The sequence below is a fragment of the Trifolium pratense genome, linkage group LG3 (assembly GCF_020283565.1).
Source record: "Trifolium pratense cultivar HEN17-A07 linkage group LG3, ARS_RC_1.1, whole genome shotgun sequence".
Classification (NCBI taxonomy): Eukaryota; Viridiplantae; Streptophyta; class Magnoliopsida; order Fabales; family Fabaceae; genus Trifolium; species Trifolium pratense.
This window is the reverse complement of record NC_060061.1, coordinates 24,463,838-24,483,218: the sequence shown is the minus strand read 5'-3', so window position 1 is coordinate 24,483,218 and position 19,381 is coordinate 24,463,838. Positions and strand designations below refer to the sequence as shown.

At 35.2% G+C, this 19,381-nt stretch overlaps 1 protein-coding gene across 4 annotated transcripts; it reads right to left on the bottom strand.

The window, feature by feature from the left end:
• Positions 1-1,551: 1,551 nt before the first annotated feature.
• On the bottom strand, positions 1,552-19,286 carry LOC123917737 (MAP3K epsilon protein kinase 1-like). 4 transcript variants are annotated; one of them, XM_045969555.1, is made up of 25 exons: positions 19,079-19,286; positions 17,717-17,851; positions 16,141-16,161; positions 15,175-15,248; positions 14,974-15,064; positions 14,804-14,887; positions 13,728-13,829; positions 13,298-13,441; positions 13,038-13,109; positions 11,610-11,713; positions 10,536-10,623; positions 10,032-10,406; positions 9,090-9,428; positions 8,952-8,996; positions 7,594-7,773; positions 7,430-7,513; positions 6,543-6,634; positions 6,372-6,455; positions 5,174-6,006; positions 4,707-4,850; positions 4,462-4,613; positions 4,244-4,378; positions 2,889-3,295; positions 2,364-2,478; positions 1,552-2,022 (listed from the first exon to the last, which is right to left on the bottom strand). In XM_045969555.1, the coding sequence occupies exons 1-25, from the start codon at positions 19,136-19,138 to the stop codon at positions 1,861-1,863; spliced, it is 4,122 nt and encodes a 1,373-aa protein (XP_045825511.1). In that variant the 5' UTR covers positions 19,139-19,286; the 3' UTR covers positions 1,552-1,860. The 4 variants fall into 4 exon arrangements, with proteins under 4 accessions (XP_045825511.1, XP_045825512.1, XP_045825509.1 ...); XM_045969556.1 differs by having other exon boundaries at positions 13,298-13,429; XM_045969553.1 differs by having other exon boundaries at positions 4,462-4,850.
• Between the last annotated feature and the right edge of the window lie 95 nt (positions 19,287-19,381).

Here is a 19,381-nt window from a genome sequence, read left to right as displayed (position 1 = left end):
CCAAATGGGAAGACCCACCAACGGATAAAAGAGGTGCATGTTCCTCTTGTCAATTATTTTCCCTAGCTTCCTCTGGTGTTTTCAATTTTAAAAAATTAACATTAACACCAAAAGGATGAGAATGTTCCCCAGCTTCCTCTGGTCCTACCGACATCAACATGGCTACTACTATCTTTCAACTCAGTATCATTGGAAATTCCCATTTGAGTGGCATTGGTTTCGGTTAGTCATATCATTCTTAATTTGGACACAAAAAGTCCGTCGTCGATTACCATACCACTTCCAACTATGGTGAAAAAACAACACTGCTAGAAACGATATGACTAACCGACGACGGACAATCCGACCGTTTAGACGAAACAACAAACAAAATACACAACAAAAATTTAAAAAGTAACAGAATGTGAAAATGGAATAGAAAGAGTAGTGGTGTGATTTTTATTTATGTTTACACTTTACACAAGTAGTGTCATTTTATAGGAAAAGCCAAGTAATCTGATTGGTTGAACCCTATTCACTTCCACTCACGTGGCCAATCACATTTGGCCACATGGTAACACAATTTGACTGCATGGGAAGCTGTGTTTTTTTTTTTTACTCCGACATGTTTGTAATGTGGCATGCGAACATGGTTCACAGTGTAGCATGCAAAAAGTGTTTTTCAATTTGTTGTCATTTTACAGACTAGTATCATAAATAATAAGGGGGCAAAATTGAAAGGCCACGGGGCACGTAAAAATCAAGGGGGCGTGAAAAGAATAAGTCCTTCTTTTAATAGGACAACATACATAAGGAATATTAAAAACAAAAATATCTTTCCTGTAATTAGCCTTTAGCCTTATTCTTTAGAAAGTGAGTTCATGAGAGGAAAGTTAAAAGGCACCTGTAAAAGGTTAAAAATATGTCGATGTCCTTACCTCAGTAACTCAATCCTGTGAAAGGCAACAAACAAATAGAAGAATGACACAAAATCCAAGAACCAACCGCAAGAATCTTATGATTTTATATTGACTTCTTCTTTTCGCATCTCCGAGTCTTACATGTGCCTCCCGACCTTCCAATTATACTCTCTCACAACATAGGATGCAAGTATGTAAATAGCAAAAACTTGGGAAAAAACAGTTAGCATCCTAGAATGCGAACTCAATTCACATCATAGGATGCAAACCTTATAAAATCTAACGTTTTTGTATCTCACCCTTCGCTCCTATTTTATAAAGTTCAAATTATAGAATACGAACTGATGCGGACCCCGTGGAGTTCACTACTTAAATAGCGAGTATGATATTTTTGAAATTTATGGTGGCAAACGAAAACTTCCGGGGGGGAGCGAAAAGAAGCCTTTTATATTTCATAAAAATGAAATAAAGCAATTGAAAGAAAACGTAAACATTGTAATTTGACCGTTAGACAGAGCAAGCACAATGACGCATTTGGGAAGCAATTTGAGGACAAAGACGGCACATGGAAAACAACAACAAAAGAAAAGCAAAGAGAATGCCACCTGGAGGTATTTTCTTAAAATAAAATAAAATAAAAAACAACCTTAAGTGAACAAAATAGATCGTTCCTTAAAGAAACACCTTTATATTTTCCACTTTGTATATTCCATACTAATACAGTAATATACATAGTTGGCCAAAAAAAACCAGCCATTGAAGCATAAGAAATCAGCCACCCACTAAAATACCACCCAAGAGTCAAAACAACGTTCACCAGCCTATGCTAATTTTTTTACTCACCAAACGCAGTAAAATAAGCAAACCAAATAAAGGGGGAACTTATATACAATGATTGAATACCTTTTCCCCCAATGGAATAAATATACTACATACAGGAAAATGATCACTACAAACTAACTTACAAAACAGTGTTTATGTGTAGTGCTTTAAGTAATGAAGTTGCCATCTGTTTAACCAACACTTGCCCATCTCTGCGTTCCCCTATTAAGTTTTGAAGTTTTTCCGGTAGATCGTTCTCCACAATCAGTTTCTTGGGTTGAGGGTGATGCTCATAAACAGACTGCAAGATATACTCCAAAATCATACATATTTTACAATAATAAGCCACGTGAACATTAAAATAAAACAATTTTCCATTCAATCTATTGAATTAGGACAAGATTTGAGATAAAGTAGTCGTTGAGTCTATATAGCTCGCACAGTTAGAAAATCAACACATTTACAATGTTGAACTTTTTTCAGCATGTGAAGCCACACAAGTGAATATTCTTCACTTGTATGCTTACTGAAAAAGATTAACATCTCTTGGGCTTAAGAAACAAAGCAAAACTCGGTTAACTGTATACCATGGAAGGTGTGGTAGTGGTACACACCAGAAACTTTATAACAATATATGCATACCTTTATTAGCCTGAGCAAATTGAGACGAGCTATTGCATCTTGATGATCAAGCTTCGCAATGAGTAATGGCGTCAATCCATTAACAGCCAAAGTGGTATTGATCCGGGCAGATTTTCTGCAATATCATTAATTATATGACAACATTAAATAAAGTCCAGTACAAAAGAAAGTAAAATGATAACATTAGGAGCATAACATAGAAAATGATATTCGGCTCCATAAAATATCACGTAACAAAGATCTCTAGATACTACTATGAACTAATATATCTGGATTTCTGACTTTTCCCCCCTTAGGAAAACATATATCCTCCTCACTAGTAATCTATTCCGTTGCTTCTAAAAATGCGAAATACTTGTCTATCCTATATTCATTAACCTCATAATAGGAAAAAGGATTTTGGTGCAACCTTTGTTTATAACCCATCCGTGCAAAACAAGTTTACCAAATAACAAAAGCATTAAAGGAAACACAAAACCAAATACTTAATTGGACAAGTGAAGAGAAAGGATTTAGAATCTATACGTTATGATTTTCAAGAACGGCTCCAATATGTGTACAAAATGCTGCTCTGGACAGCACTGGAAGAACTTCACAAGCTTCTGAACTGCATCTTTTTTCAGCAATGCTTGTTCAACCTTCCTATTATCATTGTCATGGGCTAAGCAAACAGCAATTGAATCTAGTGCTGTCACAGACCAAAATTCATCCTCAAGAAGGTTCAAATAGACATCCAAACCACCATGAGCCCTTAATTGCTCCCTTGAGTTACGAGATGCATGAGCCATGTCACACAACAGAGGCAATGCATATTGTTTCAGGGGAGAATTGGATGTGATGAATTGCATCAGATGGGGAATGATTCCATTTTCAGCTGCTTGTTCCTGTCTCCTCTTATTTATCTTGCATAAGTTGAACAGTGCATTCAGGACCTATGAAAGAGAAACCAAAGATGAGATTCAAGCCAACTTTTTACACACGGCACAATGCAAGATAAAGGAGTAAAATAATTAGGCATAATAACACACTTCTGTTGACTATAAACAATTGTCACTATTTCCTTGTTGTCCTTGATAATATTTCCTTAGATAGACTAGATAGGATTTTCAGTTACTGCTTTTATTTCCTAGACTTTAGAGATTGATCTTTTCCTTGCATATATTACATGATTTCCCACATGTGATATACGCAATATACTTTTCTGTATTTAGTTTGAAGCACGTCTATAAAATCAAAAGCAACATGTGAAATGAAATCAGAAAAGTCCTCCAAAATAAATCCAGAACATGTTGGACTTAATACTGTGGCCGTAGGTGCTAATTTATTTATTTATTTTTGGAACAGCAAAAGAACATTGCAGTTACTACATGACTACGGCTAAATTTGTTAGGACTTGGTACAAGCGGATGTAGCACTAGTGAGTAAACACGGTACACAACATTCTGGATATGGGAGAAGGGAAAATTAGTTGGGGACAATTAGGGATGAAAAGATGGAAGACATCATTCTGTATATTTGATGGCATGTGTGTGAAAGGAGATAGCCTCTGTGAAGAGGAGACCCTAAGGAAGAATATTATGCTCCATTTTCTGTTCAGTTTTGAATAATACAATTCTATTCTTTCGATTCATTCAATCTTACTTTAATTTCAATTTCACTAGGTTCCTAAAAACAGAAAATTACATGTATGCTTTATACAGTTTATTGCCAACCACTAGTCCACTACCAATCAAATCATGTGTTGAAGTAAGTTTTTAAAATATTGAATAGAACAATAAATAGCATTTATGTCCCACAAATAAGTTTTAACAATAGTAAGAAGGATTGGTAAAAAAACAGGATTGGTAAAAAACAATAGTAAGAAGGTCAATAAGACTCACCTCATGATGTATCTCTGATACAAGAGACCCTTCTTTGAGTTCAAGGTTTGGTATCAAGTATTTTATTGCCTCAGCACGCTGAAGATTTTCTAAGCAATTTGGATCAGTTGACAGGTGATTAATACACTTCAGTATCTAAAAATATGCCAATGCCAAAATGGTTAGAAACTATGCAGTGGAATATAAGCTAAATTACTAAAGGATATATTGTGTGGTACCTTCAATAAAATAGGCGGTTCTACCCTATTAAACATCTGGAACAGTCGACTGAGCAAGCTTTGGCTACACATATAAGACTTCACTGTTGTGTCCGCTTGTGCAAACTCAAGCAGAAGATCTGCTACCTTTTCAAGGTACTCTTTCGCAACTTCTGCATTCAATGATGAAACCATGTGGGAAAGTAGTCCAGATGAATTAGCACTACCGGGTCTAGCATTTAGAACACCTGAACCAGACAATACACCTGAAGCTGTCTGAGATACGATCCCAGATGTGGAAGCAGCTCCTTCACTAGAACCAAAAGTCCCTAACTTCTTGGGAGTGACTCTTTGAGACACTCTAGCACCAGAGTCAAGATTTCCGTTTTCCCTTCCACGTTGAGAAACATCTGCACGACCATAAAGACAACAAACCACATAAAGAAAGAAGAAAATTGAATGTAAAAGGGGTAAAAAAAAGAACGTTTCTGTGTTGGATAGTATTCTAGACTATTCCATGTATTTGCCGTGTCGTATTCTAGATTATTCTACCTCAGTAACTAACTAAACTACATTCAGTTAGTTGCAGTTAGGTATTTACTATTGTAACTAGTTAGTAATTCAACAATTCAATGAAATTCAGTTTACTCTCAGTTATTAGAATTATAACAGGTAGATTTCTGCTATTTATCCATTTAAAACATCATCAAAGAAGTAGATAGATCTTTATTACCTGCAAATTCTGCCATCAAAAAGTCTAGTTCACCATTTGTTTTCTTATCAGAGGCATGTAGCAAAGGGAGTACACTTTCATGTCTTTCTAATGCTGAAAACTGACGTACATATTCAAGCTGTCCAGAGAAACGTCCAGATGGGGGCTCTTTGTCCAACAAGCTCAGAAGAGGCCTAACTTGCTCTTGCTGAGTAGCTCCTGTTACTGATAACCCGTTCGAGGAACTTTCTGTCAATTTTGAAGGCCTGTCTGTTGATGTTCTGTTGGCAGAAATACTAAGACGTTGCTGTCTGAGTTCAACATCAGCTCGAGAAGGATCACTTTTCCAACGATCCACACTCTCTCTCTCTTTCAATGTACCTGCTGAAGATTCCCTGGTTGCAAGATTCAAACTCTTCTCTAGTGGCACAGCTTCAGCTGCTGCATTGCTTGATTGAGGTCTATCAACATCCATTTGGTAGTTAGCATCTGATCTTCGAGGATTGGAGGACGAAGAATGTGAAGGCTCTAAGTGATGATCAAGTACTCCACGCCTTGGTTTAGGAAGATCTTGCTGATCTGCTGAAGAGAGCAGTGCCTCACTCTGACCAAAAAAAGGATGTGTAGGGTCCAAGATACCAGAACGTGGCCGTTGAGTCGAACCATCAACTATAAATCCGCCCCCAACAGACATAGATGCTAAGCGTGTTGACTCATTTAAGCTATAAAGTGTATTTATAAGCCTAAGCAGTATGCCATTTTTTGCAGCTATCCGACAAAAATCATTTCTAGGCGTTGATTGCTGCAGCTTAAATACCTGCCACATGCCATCAATAGCAAGATGAACCATTTCCCTGAGACAGAAGTCAAGTTAGTCAGCTTATGTAGTTCAAAATATGATAATTTTTTTGCAAATTACAAGTTTATACACGTACAGGCTAGAAGAAGCAAATAGAAAAAACAGGAACGTTTGTTTCGTGCTTGTGCTCATATGATAACGGAATAAGATATATGTAGCATCAGACACTCATCATGCAAAAGAGCCTTATGTGACTTTAAGATAATCCCAAATTTAATAATTTCTTTCCCAAAAATAGCATCAGACAAATCCATGCCATTTCCGTTGCGATACCACATCTTGGCATACCCGTAGAACTGTAAACTATAATCTAACGTAAAATATAATTCTACATAATCACATTTTATAAAAATAACCAACCTGTACTTGGCATAATCAGCTTCAAGAAATCCCACCAAAACAGGTATTCCACGGCAAGCTATAAACATTTGTAACGTCAAAGAACTGCATCAAGTGTTAACAATCAATTCAATGTCTTATTTTCAAAGTATCAAATCCACATAATGATAACAAATAAAATACACTTTAAACCTTGACTGACAAAGCTGCTGTAAAAAATAAGCTGCTTCCATACGTATCTCCCGGGGACGATCAGGTACAGCAAAGCTCATGACTGCAGGAATCTACCAAGAAATGTTGCATTAAATATAGCTGATCCAAAATATTTGAGAACACTTGGTCATAAAATTAAGCATACAGAAACACTAAATTGAGGAATTCTCAATTCAGGTTTTTGTTCTCTTCGCTTTTATGCAAAGCTATACATAGTCGGACCCAATCCCAGATAAAAGGAGGGGTTTTGTTAGGCATCTGACAGCCAACACAAATCTTAGTCAAATCAAAATGAAATGGATCAAAGACATAATAATGTTAATGCTAGGGTTGGGTAACAGGACACGTTTAATGTGATTGGTACTTACACATCTCACATAGGATTAAAGGAACACTTTAATGAAATTTTTTGGGGGGATTTAGAAGGCTCCCTTCACGAGATACCACTAGGAGAAAGTTTTTCAAGGAGTATTAGGGTTTTATATTGGGACTAACTCATCCTTACAAAATCATCTGGTAAGGTGAGGAGTGTCACTCTTTCTAACTCTAATCAGGCCTTAGCTTTAGTCTTTTTAGTCTATGTGGGACTTGGGTTTTTCCCAATATATCCCTTCATGTCCAACACTATTGGGCTTGGTGCGTGGATATGATAATGACGATAATAATAATAATAATAATAATAATAATAGTAATAGTAGTAGTAGTAGTGGAACTAACATTTAGACGAACGAGACTCCCTAACATTAATTAGACAAATATTGATTTAGAATTTAATCCAACAAATAAGAAAAATAATAAAATAGTGATATAGGGAAAGGAGCATAAAACATACTTAGGATTTTGTCAATAAAATACATAGGACTTACCAATCCAACTAGACAAGCATTTTCTTGAAAATCAGTGTTGTCTTTAATTATTTGATTTATAAGCTGAAGCACAGAACATATGACCTGAAACATCCCAGCTACTTATTTGTCAGCTATGACATTCAATAATTAAAAGTCAGATAGTATCAAGAAGGGCAGCATACACGTGTTTTAGGAACTTCTAGCAAGTCAGATAGAGGTAGTAAACCATGCTGGGTAACAAAAACAATCTTCTGCTCTGAGCGCTGCTGAAATATACCAATGAGTTTCTGACAAGCAGAGACAATCACATCTTCTGATTCCTCCGGTCTTAATGAACCAACTAATTTGCTGAACTCAACAGCCTACAATATAATGGTAAATACATCACAAACGCATGTCTCACAAACAAAAACATTGGTAGGCCAATTTTAAGATTTTCCCTGCGAAGCATGTTTCACATGCAGAGGATGTTGGTAAACATCTGAGGCTAAAATGAGGCGCAGCAGATAGAATGTCAATGTAAAAGTGGAAAGAAGTTACATAGCAGAGAACAAGTAATGTCTAGAAAATTGGAACTTATAATATTTCGAAATCAACGTGAGATTCTAGAACTAACTCTTTTAAAAAAAAAAAAAATATTCTGAAAACATTAAAGGAAACATGAACTATGGAGTTCAAATGTTGGGAGTGAATAGAAGGTGTCAAAATGCAATTTTAAGTGGCAGAAAAAGCAACTTGAGTAACTTTTTCAGTTAGAAAATAACGAATGTACGCCTAGACCAAAAAACACAACTCAGACATTGTTAAACCAAAGGGTGAAATATATTTTTAGTAAAGGGTGAAATATATTTAGTCACAAAATAGAACTGAAATATGTTAATTTCGGTCCCCATAAAAATTTTATACATTTCTAGTCCGTGTATCTAACAAAATAATATTTTTAGTTCCCCACCACTCCTTTGTCAGGGACTAACAGCACTCAATTTTTGCATATTTTTTTTGGGAGTACAAAATATTTAGAGGAACTAAAATCAACATATTGCTGATTTTATAGAGACCAAAAACATATTTAACTATGAAAACAATTGAAATAAAGGACACCAAAAGGACACATCATTACATTAGACATCACAAGAATCAGGGACAGTATATGGAGTAAAGTGCTTTTTTTATCCTTCCCTCCCTATCTCTTGCCTTCTACCACTCTCTTCCATTTGTCAGATCATTGTACACCAAAGATGTGATGTATGTCTCACAAAATAGCCCTGTGCTAAACCATACCGATGGTGTGTATGCACGGGAGCGGGGGGTTAAACAAATCAAATAAATTTCTTCCAAACACAGGCTCCAATATGCAAGGTATACAAACATTATCCATTTTTTAAGAACGAGTGTATTCTACCTTACATTCAATAAAGATACACCTACATCCATAACCTAAAATATAAACTAAGAAAGATGCCAAAATATGATTAGAGCAGACCACACTACATGAGATAGGTGTATGTTATGTGGAGGACAGAGGAAAAAGCCTTGTTACCTGCAGAGGAAAAAGGTTCTCTCCAGGAAGTTTATCATCAAATACCTAATGAAAAAATGTAGCCACGGAAAGTTAAAAGGATACACGGGATTTTAAACAAAGAAAAAAGAGATTAATTATGAAAACTGACAAACTTACCAAACCATCTATATCAATCACATCATCTTTTAGAACACCTATCATCACTCGGTGTAAAAGATTTCCACCATTGTTTGCTTGTCCAATTTCACTCTCTTTCTCCCATTGCTTTCGTGCAATTGTAGCCCTCAACTCTTTGGCCAGGTCCTTTTCCCCTCCATCAGTCATAGATGCATTGCCTTTTGCCATATGTGAACTGGATGTAGATGTGGATGCCTCACCAACAACCTCCCCAGGCCGTTTGTCTAACGGAAATAAATCATCCAAGTAGGCATCTCCGGGAGGGTCACTAAACTTACTCAGCTCATTTCCTTCCGCAGGGTGCAGTATCTTCATTGCCTTCAGATTGCAATCAGACTAGTTTATAAATTTCAACTTTCAAAAAAGCAAAACATGCCTTCTAGACGAGTTAGAGCGTCAATAATTAAAAGAGTGAAGCTTTAAGCGACCTCAGTAGAGTCGATCCAATCTCGTGTCTAGTGGTTGCAGAAAATATTGTCACATGTGAAAGTATTGCTCAATAGCACTTAATGATTTTATAACTCAATTTTAAGGGGAACAAAACAAAAATTGATGTCTGCAAATTTGTTTCTCTACAATGGTGGATAATATCAAAAGAAGGGAAAGCAAGTTCAACTAAAAAAAGTGCATGGCAAAAACTCATCTAAGAAGATTCCGTCATTTAAGAAGAACCAAGAGGCATAGTTGTACTGTACAAAAGGGATTAAAATGAAGAAAATCCCATTTAAAATGAGAAGAAAAGGACATAATTTTTTTTTGGAGAAACAATTAAAAGGACCATACTCTAGATTGATTTATTGGAAATTTGGTTTCCGATAGAACACTCATGTGTCATTTGATCTCACTTAATGAGGCAAGGCTTGGTTTATTAATAATCAACAAATCGTTCAATCACCCATAACAAATATGAAATACTTTTACCTTTGAGGGACTTTTATCAAGACCTCTTGATCCAAAAGCAAATGATTTTTTGCCATTATTCATAGAACTGTCTTTTCCTCCAACCTTATTAGCCATTCCTCTTGACTGTGGTGATCCAACTTCTCCATTCATCATGTCTTCATGAAGGTCATTAGCATTTGAAATTTCATGATTACCAGTTGGCTCAGAGCTACCCATTTCTCCATCAGAAGAGGGTTTGCTAGAACCAGTTTTTTGAAAGGACTTCTCATGAATGGATAAGGTAAGAACCTCATCCGAAGGGACATCATCTGCCTTTTCTGTTCTTTCGTTGGGAAAATTAGAATCTGAAGCACTTTCATCTTGAGATCTGCTGCTATCAGCAGCCGCAGTGCCCTACAACATGTAAATTGAAGTTGAGAGAGTATACTAAAATTACAATCCAATTGCGTTTCAATTATTAAAATTATCAGCTCCAGCAGAAAAGAGAGAATAGCACGTCCTTAGATTCCCATCAACACTGACCTCTTTCTCCACAGAAGAGTTTTCACCTTCAAGCTTATGATCACCATTAGAAACTTTTCCATCTGCAGAATCACCTTCCTCTATATTTCTGCAAGAGGTAGCACCATTCAACTAAAAAACTATAACAATTACAGAGCTGAAAGTAAATGGCAGTATAAAATAATTCAAAAAAAATCTAAAAGTATATACATCCAAAAGGTAACCAACATTCCATTGAGGAATAGAGTACACAAGATGTGGTATTCTATATTCTCTCACAATGGGCAGCTATCCATTGAGGAATGTCGATGCACACAATTATTATTATGTCAAGCTATCTGCTATAGGAGTGAGACCAAAGTATTTCTTGGGGTTCATTAAGAAAATGAGAAAAGCAGGAGGATTACACACACACACAGACATGGATTTGAGACTAACCCCTTGGATAGGGGTGGGTGTTAGGTAAAGTGCAATCCAATCAACATCTTAGGGAATTATTACTATAAGAAAAGGCTAAGTAGTTCATAAACTAATGTTAACTTGCAAGTTCGTGAGGCGAGGATTTCCCAAGCCTTATAAGGACTAATGTCTCTATATCTGTGCTCAGGACTAGACACTTTGAGGCATCGGCAAAATGTGGGTGGCCATATAAGACAGATCTTAGCACATCTTGTTACGCCCGAGATTAAAACATCAGGAATGAGGAATGTAGACAAATATGGGTGGCCTATTAACAAATCTATGATTGACTCTGATAACATCTTAAATATGGAGTAGGTCTAACTCAACTCTAAAAGCTAGCTCAAAAGATGAAGATTGTCCAAGCCTTTTAGGGACTATTTGGCTATACCTCTAATCAATATGGGGACTCAACACACTCTCATGCTTAAGATTAGACATATGAAGCATGCACAAAAACAGGTGGCCAAACAGAGATCTTAACGACCAAAAGTAGGTAGAAGGGCAACATCACTTATTATGAGTACAACTTCAATAGCAATGATGTGATTCGAAAAATCACAAAGTTAAATAAAATACTTAAGGTTCAACTATTATAAATAACATAATATGGCAATAATATCCAATGCTGTCTACCTTAATGTTCCACTATGACGAAGAGAAGACTGCAGGGCACGTCTACAGTTTTGAATCCAGGGGTGAGACAACAGCGTTTTAGCATCGGGCCTTTGTCTAGCATCCTGACACATGCAACAAAATGACATAAAACAAATTTTAGTCACTAGTTTCATCTGAAATGATTCAAAGTCTGCATCAATAAAAGTATCCAACTTGCCTGTTCTAAAAATCTAGAGTTAGAAAACGACATAGACAATAATGACAACATCATCTCCGTCTATCAGAGGAACAAATACACAAATAATGCAATAGCATTCTTCAAGCTAAATCTGATATCCTCAACATGATCTTCATTTATAAGACATGGAAAAACACATCATGATTCCCCTATGCTACTGCTTACCCATAATTAAAATTTGTTTGTGAAGCAAATGTAAAATAAGTCCTTCAGTAATAATAATAATAATAAGGACAAAGAAATAATATTTTCTAACAGAAGTGTCTCTTGATAACCAAAATAACATTAATCCCTAACCCCAAAAATGGTGACATGCATCTAGCTCATGAATCAAGAGGAAGATAAAATTTGTTTCTCATATAAATTCTGTCACATGTCCCTCAATTTAAGGTTAAAGAATAAGTCAAAGGTTTGAGGTTAACAGTAAAGTAAAAATAGAAGTCAAATCAAAATAAAGTATCAGATAATGACTTAAGCTCCAGCATCTCTGGCACTTCCAATTATTACAACAACAAAAAATCCACTTTGCTCATACGATTCCCTAAAAAATTTAAATTATACAGTCAGACAAGTGTGACCATACCAGAGCCAGAAATTAAGAAACACTTGGTATACACAAACATAAACCCAAAAAAGGATAATAGTGTTTATATGGGCTTTCATTCGTGGCAACCTAATATTACTAGAAATAGTATTACCGTATTAATAGTGGCCTTTTAAGAAATTCTCCTCATTTCCTTCTTTTTCTCCAATCATTCAAATGACCAAGCAGTTCGGTAACAATCCGGTAGCAAAACAAGTTATGTAACTATGAAAACCAATCTAAAAAACTGTGCAGAATTATGCCCAGGTAACGATTGCTATTTCCATTTGGAAAGATCCATATAGTAAAAATCAGTATCTTCTTAACTACCACGTAATTAATGAATAATCTAACACAAACTACATGCTACAAACAAGATTCTAAAGGATAAGTAACAACATCTATCAACTTTTTATTTGGAATATATATAGAGACTAGTACAGAAAAAGATCCTTAAACAGACGGCAGCAATTAACCCATGTCAGATGGTGGATGGGGTTGGGAACAAAGTCCAAGATAGACTGAGAGAACACACCAATAGAATTGATACGCAACCACAATGACATTAAAAGACACCATGTGCATTAAGAAACATTTTCCCATCAACAGTTAATATTCAGTTTACCTTCTTAAAGCATTGATGCAGAAAATCAGTAATGTCAGGCGAAAGGCTATCAGGAATTGGAGGATGCTCATCCTGAGAGAAAAGTCAAGAGATGTGGATCAAATTATAATTGTGTAATTGAGCATATTAAGATTGCATGCTAACAAAAATTACTCCAATTATGAACTCAATAGTTCCTTATCTAGACAAATTCTATAAGAAACCCAGGTCCAAAGAACCTTCATAGATTGAGAAAAAAATGAATGATAGCACATAAGAACCTGGACAATACGGAAAAGAGCTGGCATAGGCTGCAAATCATAGTAAGGAGGCACACATGTAAGAAGCTCAATAACTGTACAGCCAACACTCCAAATGTCAGAAGCTGCACAAACTCCAGACATTTCTATAACCTGAAAAATACACTTTATTAAGTTCTAAATCATCAGCAAGGTGCTCAGCTCAACAAATAAACTGCTTTTTCAAAACAAATGCATTACAAGAATGAGATAAAGAACACAGTACATCTGGGATAATATGAACTTTTTTCCTAAAACACAAACTGAACAGTGAGCAAAAGTTGCTAAAAACTGCAACTAAGTAATCTAATCTCTTCACATACCAGTCTGGCCCTAGAAGACAGTTTAAGTAAGACAATGATTACAAGCTCTAACCAAATGATTTAGCAGAATAATATCACACTGTTCATACCTCTGGCGCCATCCAGTATGGTGTTCCAACAACTGAATGAGTATTAACATCTGCCTCTGTTAATTTTGTTGCAACACCAAAATCAGCAAGTTTGACAAGACCCTGAAAGTGGAAATTAAGCAGATTGTGAACATTAATGCAAATTTTCTAGATAGATTTTGAACAAAAGAGAAAAAACAAAAACTAGAGCATGGAGAAATATGGTGGGATCATGAGTACATCGTGAAAGGAAACACGTGGTGACACTGTATGCAAACATAAAACAGTCTGATGGAAAAATTGTTCATAAACAAATAATTTATCACAGATAATTATAAAAAGGTTGATGGATAAGAAATCCTCAACAAAGACAACAAAAGGGGAGAAAACAGACACAAAATAAGGGCACTCTTAAAAGAAAGTCAAAGAAGAGTTGTCCAGACTCTTTCTATTAATGTCAACTCTTTCCCCGTGCTGTTTTATTTTCCTTTTTACTCTTTAGGCAGAATGCCTTATATATACACAGCATTCTGACTTAATGTAAAATATTTAGAGTGATAATAATGCTCAAGACAATGCAAGGCATTAATAGAAATGTCTTGAGTTTGTGCAGCTTCTGACATTTGGAGTGTTAGCTGTACAGTTATTGAGCTGTTTACATGTGTGCCTCCTTATTATGATTTGCAGCCTATGCCAGCTCTTATCCGTATAGAGTGATACCAACACAAACAAGATACAGTAAAGAAGCATAAAAAAATAATTAGGAACCAAAAAAGTCGATGCAGCAAATAATTAAACAGAAAGGCAAGAATTATACAAAATGTACTTTTCCACAGAAAGATTCAAAATACAATTACACACTGGTGCTCAACATGGCTAAACAATGATTTTATATTACTAAGAACAACCATCTAGGCATCATCCAAATGCAACGCAATTAAGTCATTTATAAAAGGAGGAATTGTTTGATGAAAAACTCACCTATGAACAGATATACCTTAACATAGTGATGCAATCTATCTATATGCACCTAAACAACCACTAAAGTTTCTAAAACGCAAAGCCCAAGTATGCAATAGGACCATAACAAAAGTTACCTCTTTAGTTGTCAATATATTTGCACCCTTAATATCCCGATGGATAACACCTTGCTCGTGTAGGTAAACCAAGCCTTCCAACACCTTTCACATCATAAAATACTTTTAGCATGAAATTCAAAAATAGCCAAATCTTGGAAAGACTTTGATGAAAAGTTAAGCCTACAAACCTGGGCAATATAAACTGCAACCAATGATTCCGGAAAAGGACCAAATTTATTTGGCTTGATAATATTTGCAAGTGAGCCGTTCTCCACATACCTATGAATTGGCAAACAACATGAAGCAAAATCCACAAACTACTATAAATACCCTTCAAATGATGCTATGATTAAATCTTCTAAAATCGTAAAAGGGTTGAGCTCACTTACTCAAGAACTATGTGCAAGTGACTCTTTGTCTTCAAAGATCCAAGATATTTTACAATGTTTTTGTGGTTCAAATTCTGCAAAACAATAATCATTTGGTATCATATAATAAGTTTACTCATTTGAAGAATTATGTATGATGCATAAGAATTTGAGCTTTGTAGCATCTATGTTAGACAACAACAACCAAGCCTTTCCCCATGGTATGGCTAGCAACATGGACCAATCGATGTCATAAATCCCTTTGTGTATGTAGACCATTTACCTTGAAATCATGTATGTTAGAATATTTGAAAAATATCTTACCATGCCATTATTCTATCATAAAATAACTTAGACTATCTCTTAGAATTAGTTTATATCTTTTTATTTTCATAATTCTTTTATGTATTAACAAAGTACTAGTATAAGAATTAGAGCATTGACTTTTTTTTTTTGAGTGCTCTGTCTTTACAATAACATCCAACACATTAGTCACATCAATATGAATATAATTTCATTTTTTTGAGTGTTCTTTTTCCTCCTCCTCTATAACTAGCATAAGTAAAAATCAGTAATTAGTACTTTGTCTTCTATAATAATACCCAATACCCAACACATCATAATAAAACAATTTCATTATTCATCCTTTTCCTCTTGTTGTTATACCCTAAAGACTAAAAATCATATAACTTCAACAATGGGAACTATCACAGGTAAAAAAACAATGTACACTATCAATTAATACCTATTTTTCCCAACTCTGGCAAATAGAGTATGTTCCTATTATTATTCAATTCAAATCTATCAGTTTATAGATACTTTTTAATGAAAGAACAACTGTATCGTGTCATTCAAAATCATTGCCTAAAGCTTCAGGCACAATATATACATAATAGAAATAGGGGGAATAATACCCTGAGAGCTATCAAGCAAAAGAAAAACCAAATGATAACAATGTGTGAATCTAACATTGAGGAAAAGAATCACCTTTAACAAATCAATCTCTTGCTAGAAACATTGAGGCGTCCATCCAAGTCAAAGGTAAACAGCAACCAAATTAGTGGTTACAAAAAAAGCATTGCAAAAAAAAAAAAAAACAATGTAAAGACATTACAAGCTAGAAGAAACGGTATTGCATTTGCTAATTGTTTTTATCTGTCGCTAACGAGATAATATCCGTTGACACCAAGTGTCAAAGTTTATTGACACCAAATCCAGTCCCTTGCTTTAGTTTAATCAAAAGGTTGAGAATTATTCACTTAAAATCTCACGTGATAATTCCTAACTCCCCATGTGCTCTTATCTCTCTGTTTTGCGATATGATTCTAGAAAGCCGGTGGTCTTCCATGGAAAATTCTTTGTGAATCCTGCCTTAATTTCATTTTCTTTTCTTGCTCGTTTCCTTGTACTAATAAGTTTCTTAATGTTTTGTCTTACCCTTTTTTTCGTATTTTTGTTCAAATGTCTTTCCTTTTTAAGCAAAACTGTAATCGGAAATTGAGATTCAATATCTAGAATATTTCTCTCGAGAAACTCATCTTTAATACCATTAATTTAAATACAGTTAAATTGGAAGAGAAAACTTTTCCAAGAAGAGGATTAAAAACAATTATGAAACTCAGTTGTTCTCTGAAAAATTCTAGATCTAACAACAATAGATTCCTACTTTGCATTCGACCACTTTGCTTATGTGGAGTATGTTACTGAAATTTGTCTTTTTGGAGATTCTAAATCATCTTAAACTTCTTCAACTATATCTCAGACTCAGTGTTACAGTTGCAATCGTAATTCCTAAACGATATGATGGTGCCAAAAAAGAACACCTTCGATCTTGTTGACAGCGGTGAGTGCCTCTCGATTACAGCGGTGGGGATATACAGGAATAAAGTAAGTAAATAGGTCACGTGTGACGTGAGTATCTTTAATTTGTGTTTCATTTTTTGATTAAGATGTTATTAACCATAGGATTAATTAGATCTAACGATTCATAGTTGGCATGTGTCTTTTGACTTACACCTAGTGTCAACGGATCTTGACTCGTTGCTAATATATTTTCGGAATTTAAGTGTGCTTCAAAAAACCCTGCATGAAAAGTAATGAACTAACGGACGGCCGTATAAGTGGAATAACAAATGATACTAATGATGGTATTATCATGGAATCAATCTCTTGCAAATAACTCCAAGAACAAACCAAAGTTGGGATTTTGCAGACCCTAAAACTTTAGGGTTTTCCAATTTCATACGATTTGCACATAACTCCCTAGTAATCCAGCTTTAATTGCACATCCCCTAGTGTGTCTCATTTCAATTAGGATCAAAATTAACTCCACCGAGTATGCCATCACCCTAACTACTTATAATTAATAACTACCGTCAAATTTCATACGATTTGCACATAACTCCCTAGTAATCCAGCTTTAATTGCACATCCCCTAGTGTGTCTCATTTCAATTAGGATCAAAATTAACTCCACCGAGTATGCCATCACCCTAACAACTTATAATTAATAACTACCGTCAAATTTAAAAAGAAAACAGATGATATTAAAACACATTGAATACCATGATGATGTTGAGATCCTCCTGGGCAATATTTTCCAAAGAAACTTGTTTAATTGCAACAAAATCTCCATTCTCCAGGTCCAACCCTTTGTATACTCGACCATAAGCTCCTTTCCCAATCTCATCTCCCAGCATCTGCTCCAAAGCTCACATGTAAACAACGTAATCAGCAATTCAGAAATAAAGCTATTAAATAAGCGAACCCCATATGCAATTTCAAAATAATAACATGACAAGATAATATTCAAATATTTGCAAATGATATTCATACTCATGAATTACAAATACAATCCTTCCCGGTGCATTGAAAATTTTAGTTGATCGATCGTTTGTAAATTTTATTAATTCCTTATGTTGCCAATTTGACAATGATATCATATATAAGGTATCATGAAGTCGAGCATACGACGATCTTCATGCGTGAATAGCCGAGAGGAAAGAAAGAGCCGTAAATGATAATGAAAAAAGGAGCCGCGTCTGGACTTTTTTTTTTTAACACAGAATATTTTTTTTATTTCAATTTTTTGACTGAAAGATAAAAAAAACCTATTCCCATCCCAAGTGGTGGCCCGATTCAGCCTGGTCGGAAAGAGATTCACATAGAGACTTTCGCTATCCAGGAATCTCTTTCTATGTTAGCTAGTGGGGGCGGGCCGAAGGGAAGAAGAAAAAGGAACGAAAAAAAGTATAAGTTCCCCTACTACACACTCTCCAACACTTAAAATTTCAACTAAAAAAATCAATCAACAATGATAAAAATTCAAAAACATTTAACGTTCCATTCCACGATTGAAAAAATAAATCAGCAACTTCGACCATCCAAGTCAGCAGGAGTATCCCCACATCCAGTTGACATCACAAGTGACAACTACCTTCAACACCAGCATATTGTAGCGACGAAATTATCTTTACTTCATTATTGCAAGTCGCAACCATCATCACCATTTCAATTTTACTGCCTACCACCGTTCCAAATTACACCGGCTCAATGCCGCTACCAGCTACACTTACCATAAGCTTGCTTCCTACTACTACTCACACAGCACCAACCTAAAGCTTCAACTAATCGAATTTCTCTAACTTAAGTAAAAATCGCGCCTAGAGCTTCATCGCGCATCTTCTAAATTATCATACTACTAATTAAGTAAAAATCGCGCCAAAATTTCTCTAACTTCAACAACAACAACAGCACCAACCTAAAGTTTCAACTAATCAAATTTCAATGTATAATTTAAGAATCTATAGAGCAATAATTAAGCAATCTGGAGTTGAATAAACAACGACAGCAGCATTTTTTTACAATTACGAAAAAATTGATTGAAATCGATGAAGAAACGAGAGTGAAGGGTAAAAATGACATACATATTTATTGTCGAGGGTCTTGGATTTGGTGAAAGCGGAACCCGTCGACTGGCGCGACATCTCTGGAAAGCGGCGGCGATCGGAGAAATGAAACCCTAGAGAGAGAAAGTGGCCATTCCGATTGGGAGAGACGCCGGAGAGAGGAACGTGCGTTGCTCCGATTGGATTAATTAACTAATTGTTTAATAATGAGAACTATTTATTTATTTTTTTATTTATGAATGTGTATGTAATAAATGAAAAGTTAGTAATAATTAATAAAAGAAGAAAATGCATATTTGGTATTTACTGTATTTTTTTATT

What these genes read in the sequence shown, in the direction of transcription:
- LOC123917737 (XM_045969553.1), bottom strand. Translation starts at nt 19,138, where the DNA reads ATGTCGCGCCAGTCGACGGGTTCCGCTTTCACCAAATCCAAGACCCTC. An exon ending in AGAACCTTTTTCCTCTGCAG is followed by an intron (nt 7,774 to 8,951) that starts GTAACAAGGCTT and finishes ATTATATTGTAG; the next exon opens with GCTGTTGAGTTCAGCAAATT. An exon ending in TTTGATGGCAGAATTTGCAG is followed by an intron (nt 4,851 to 5,173) that starts GTAATAAAGATC and finishes ATGGTCGTGCAG; the next exon opens with ATGTTTCTCAACGTGGAAGG.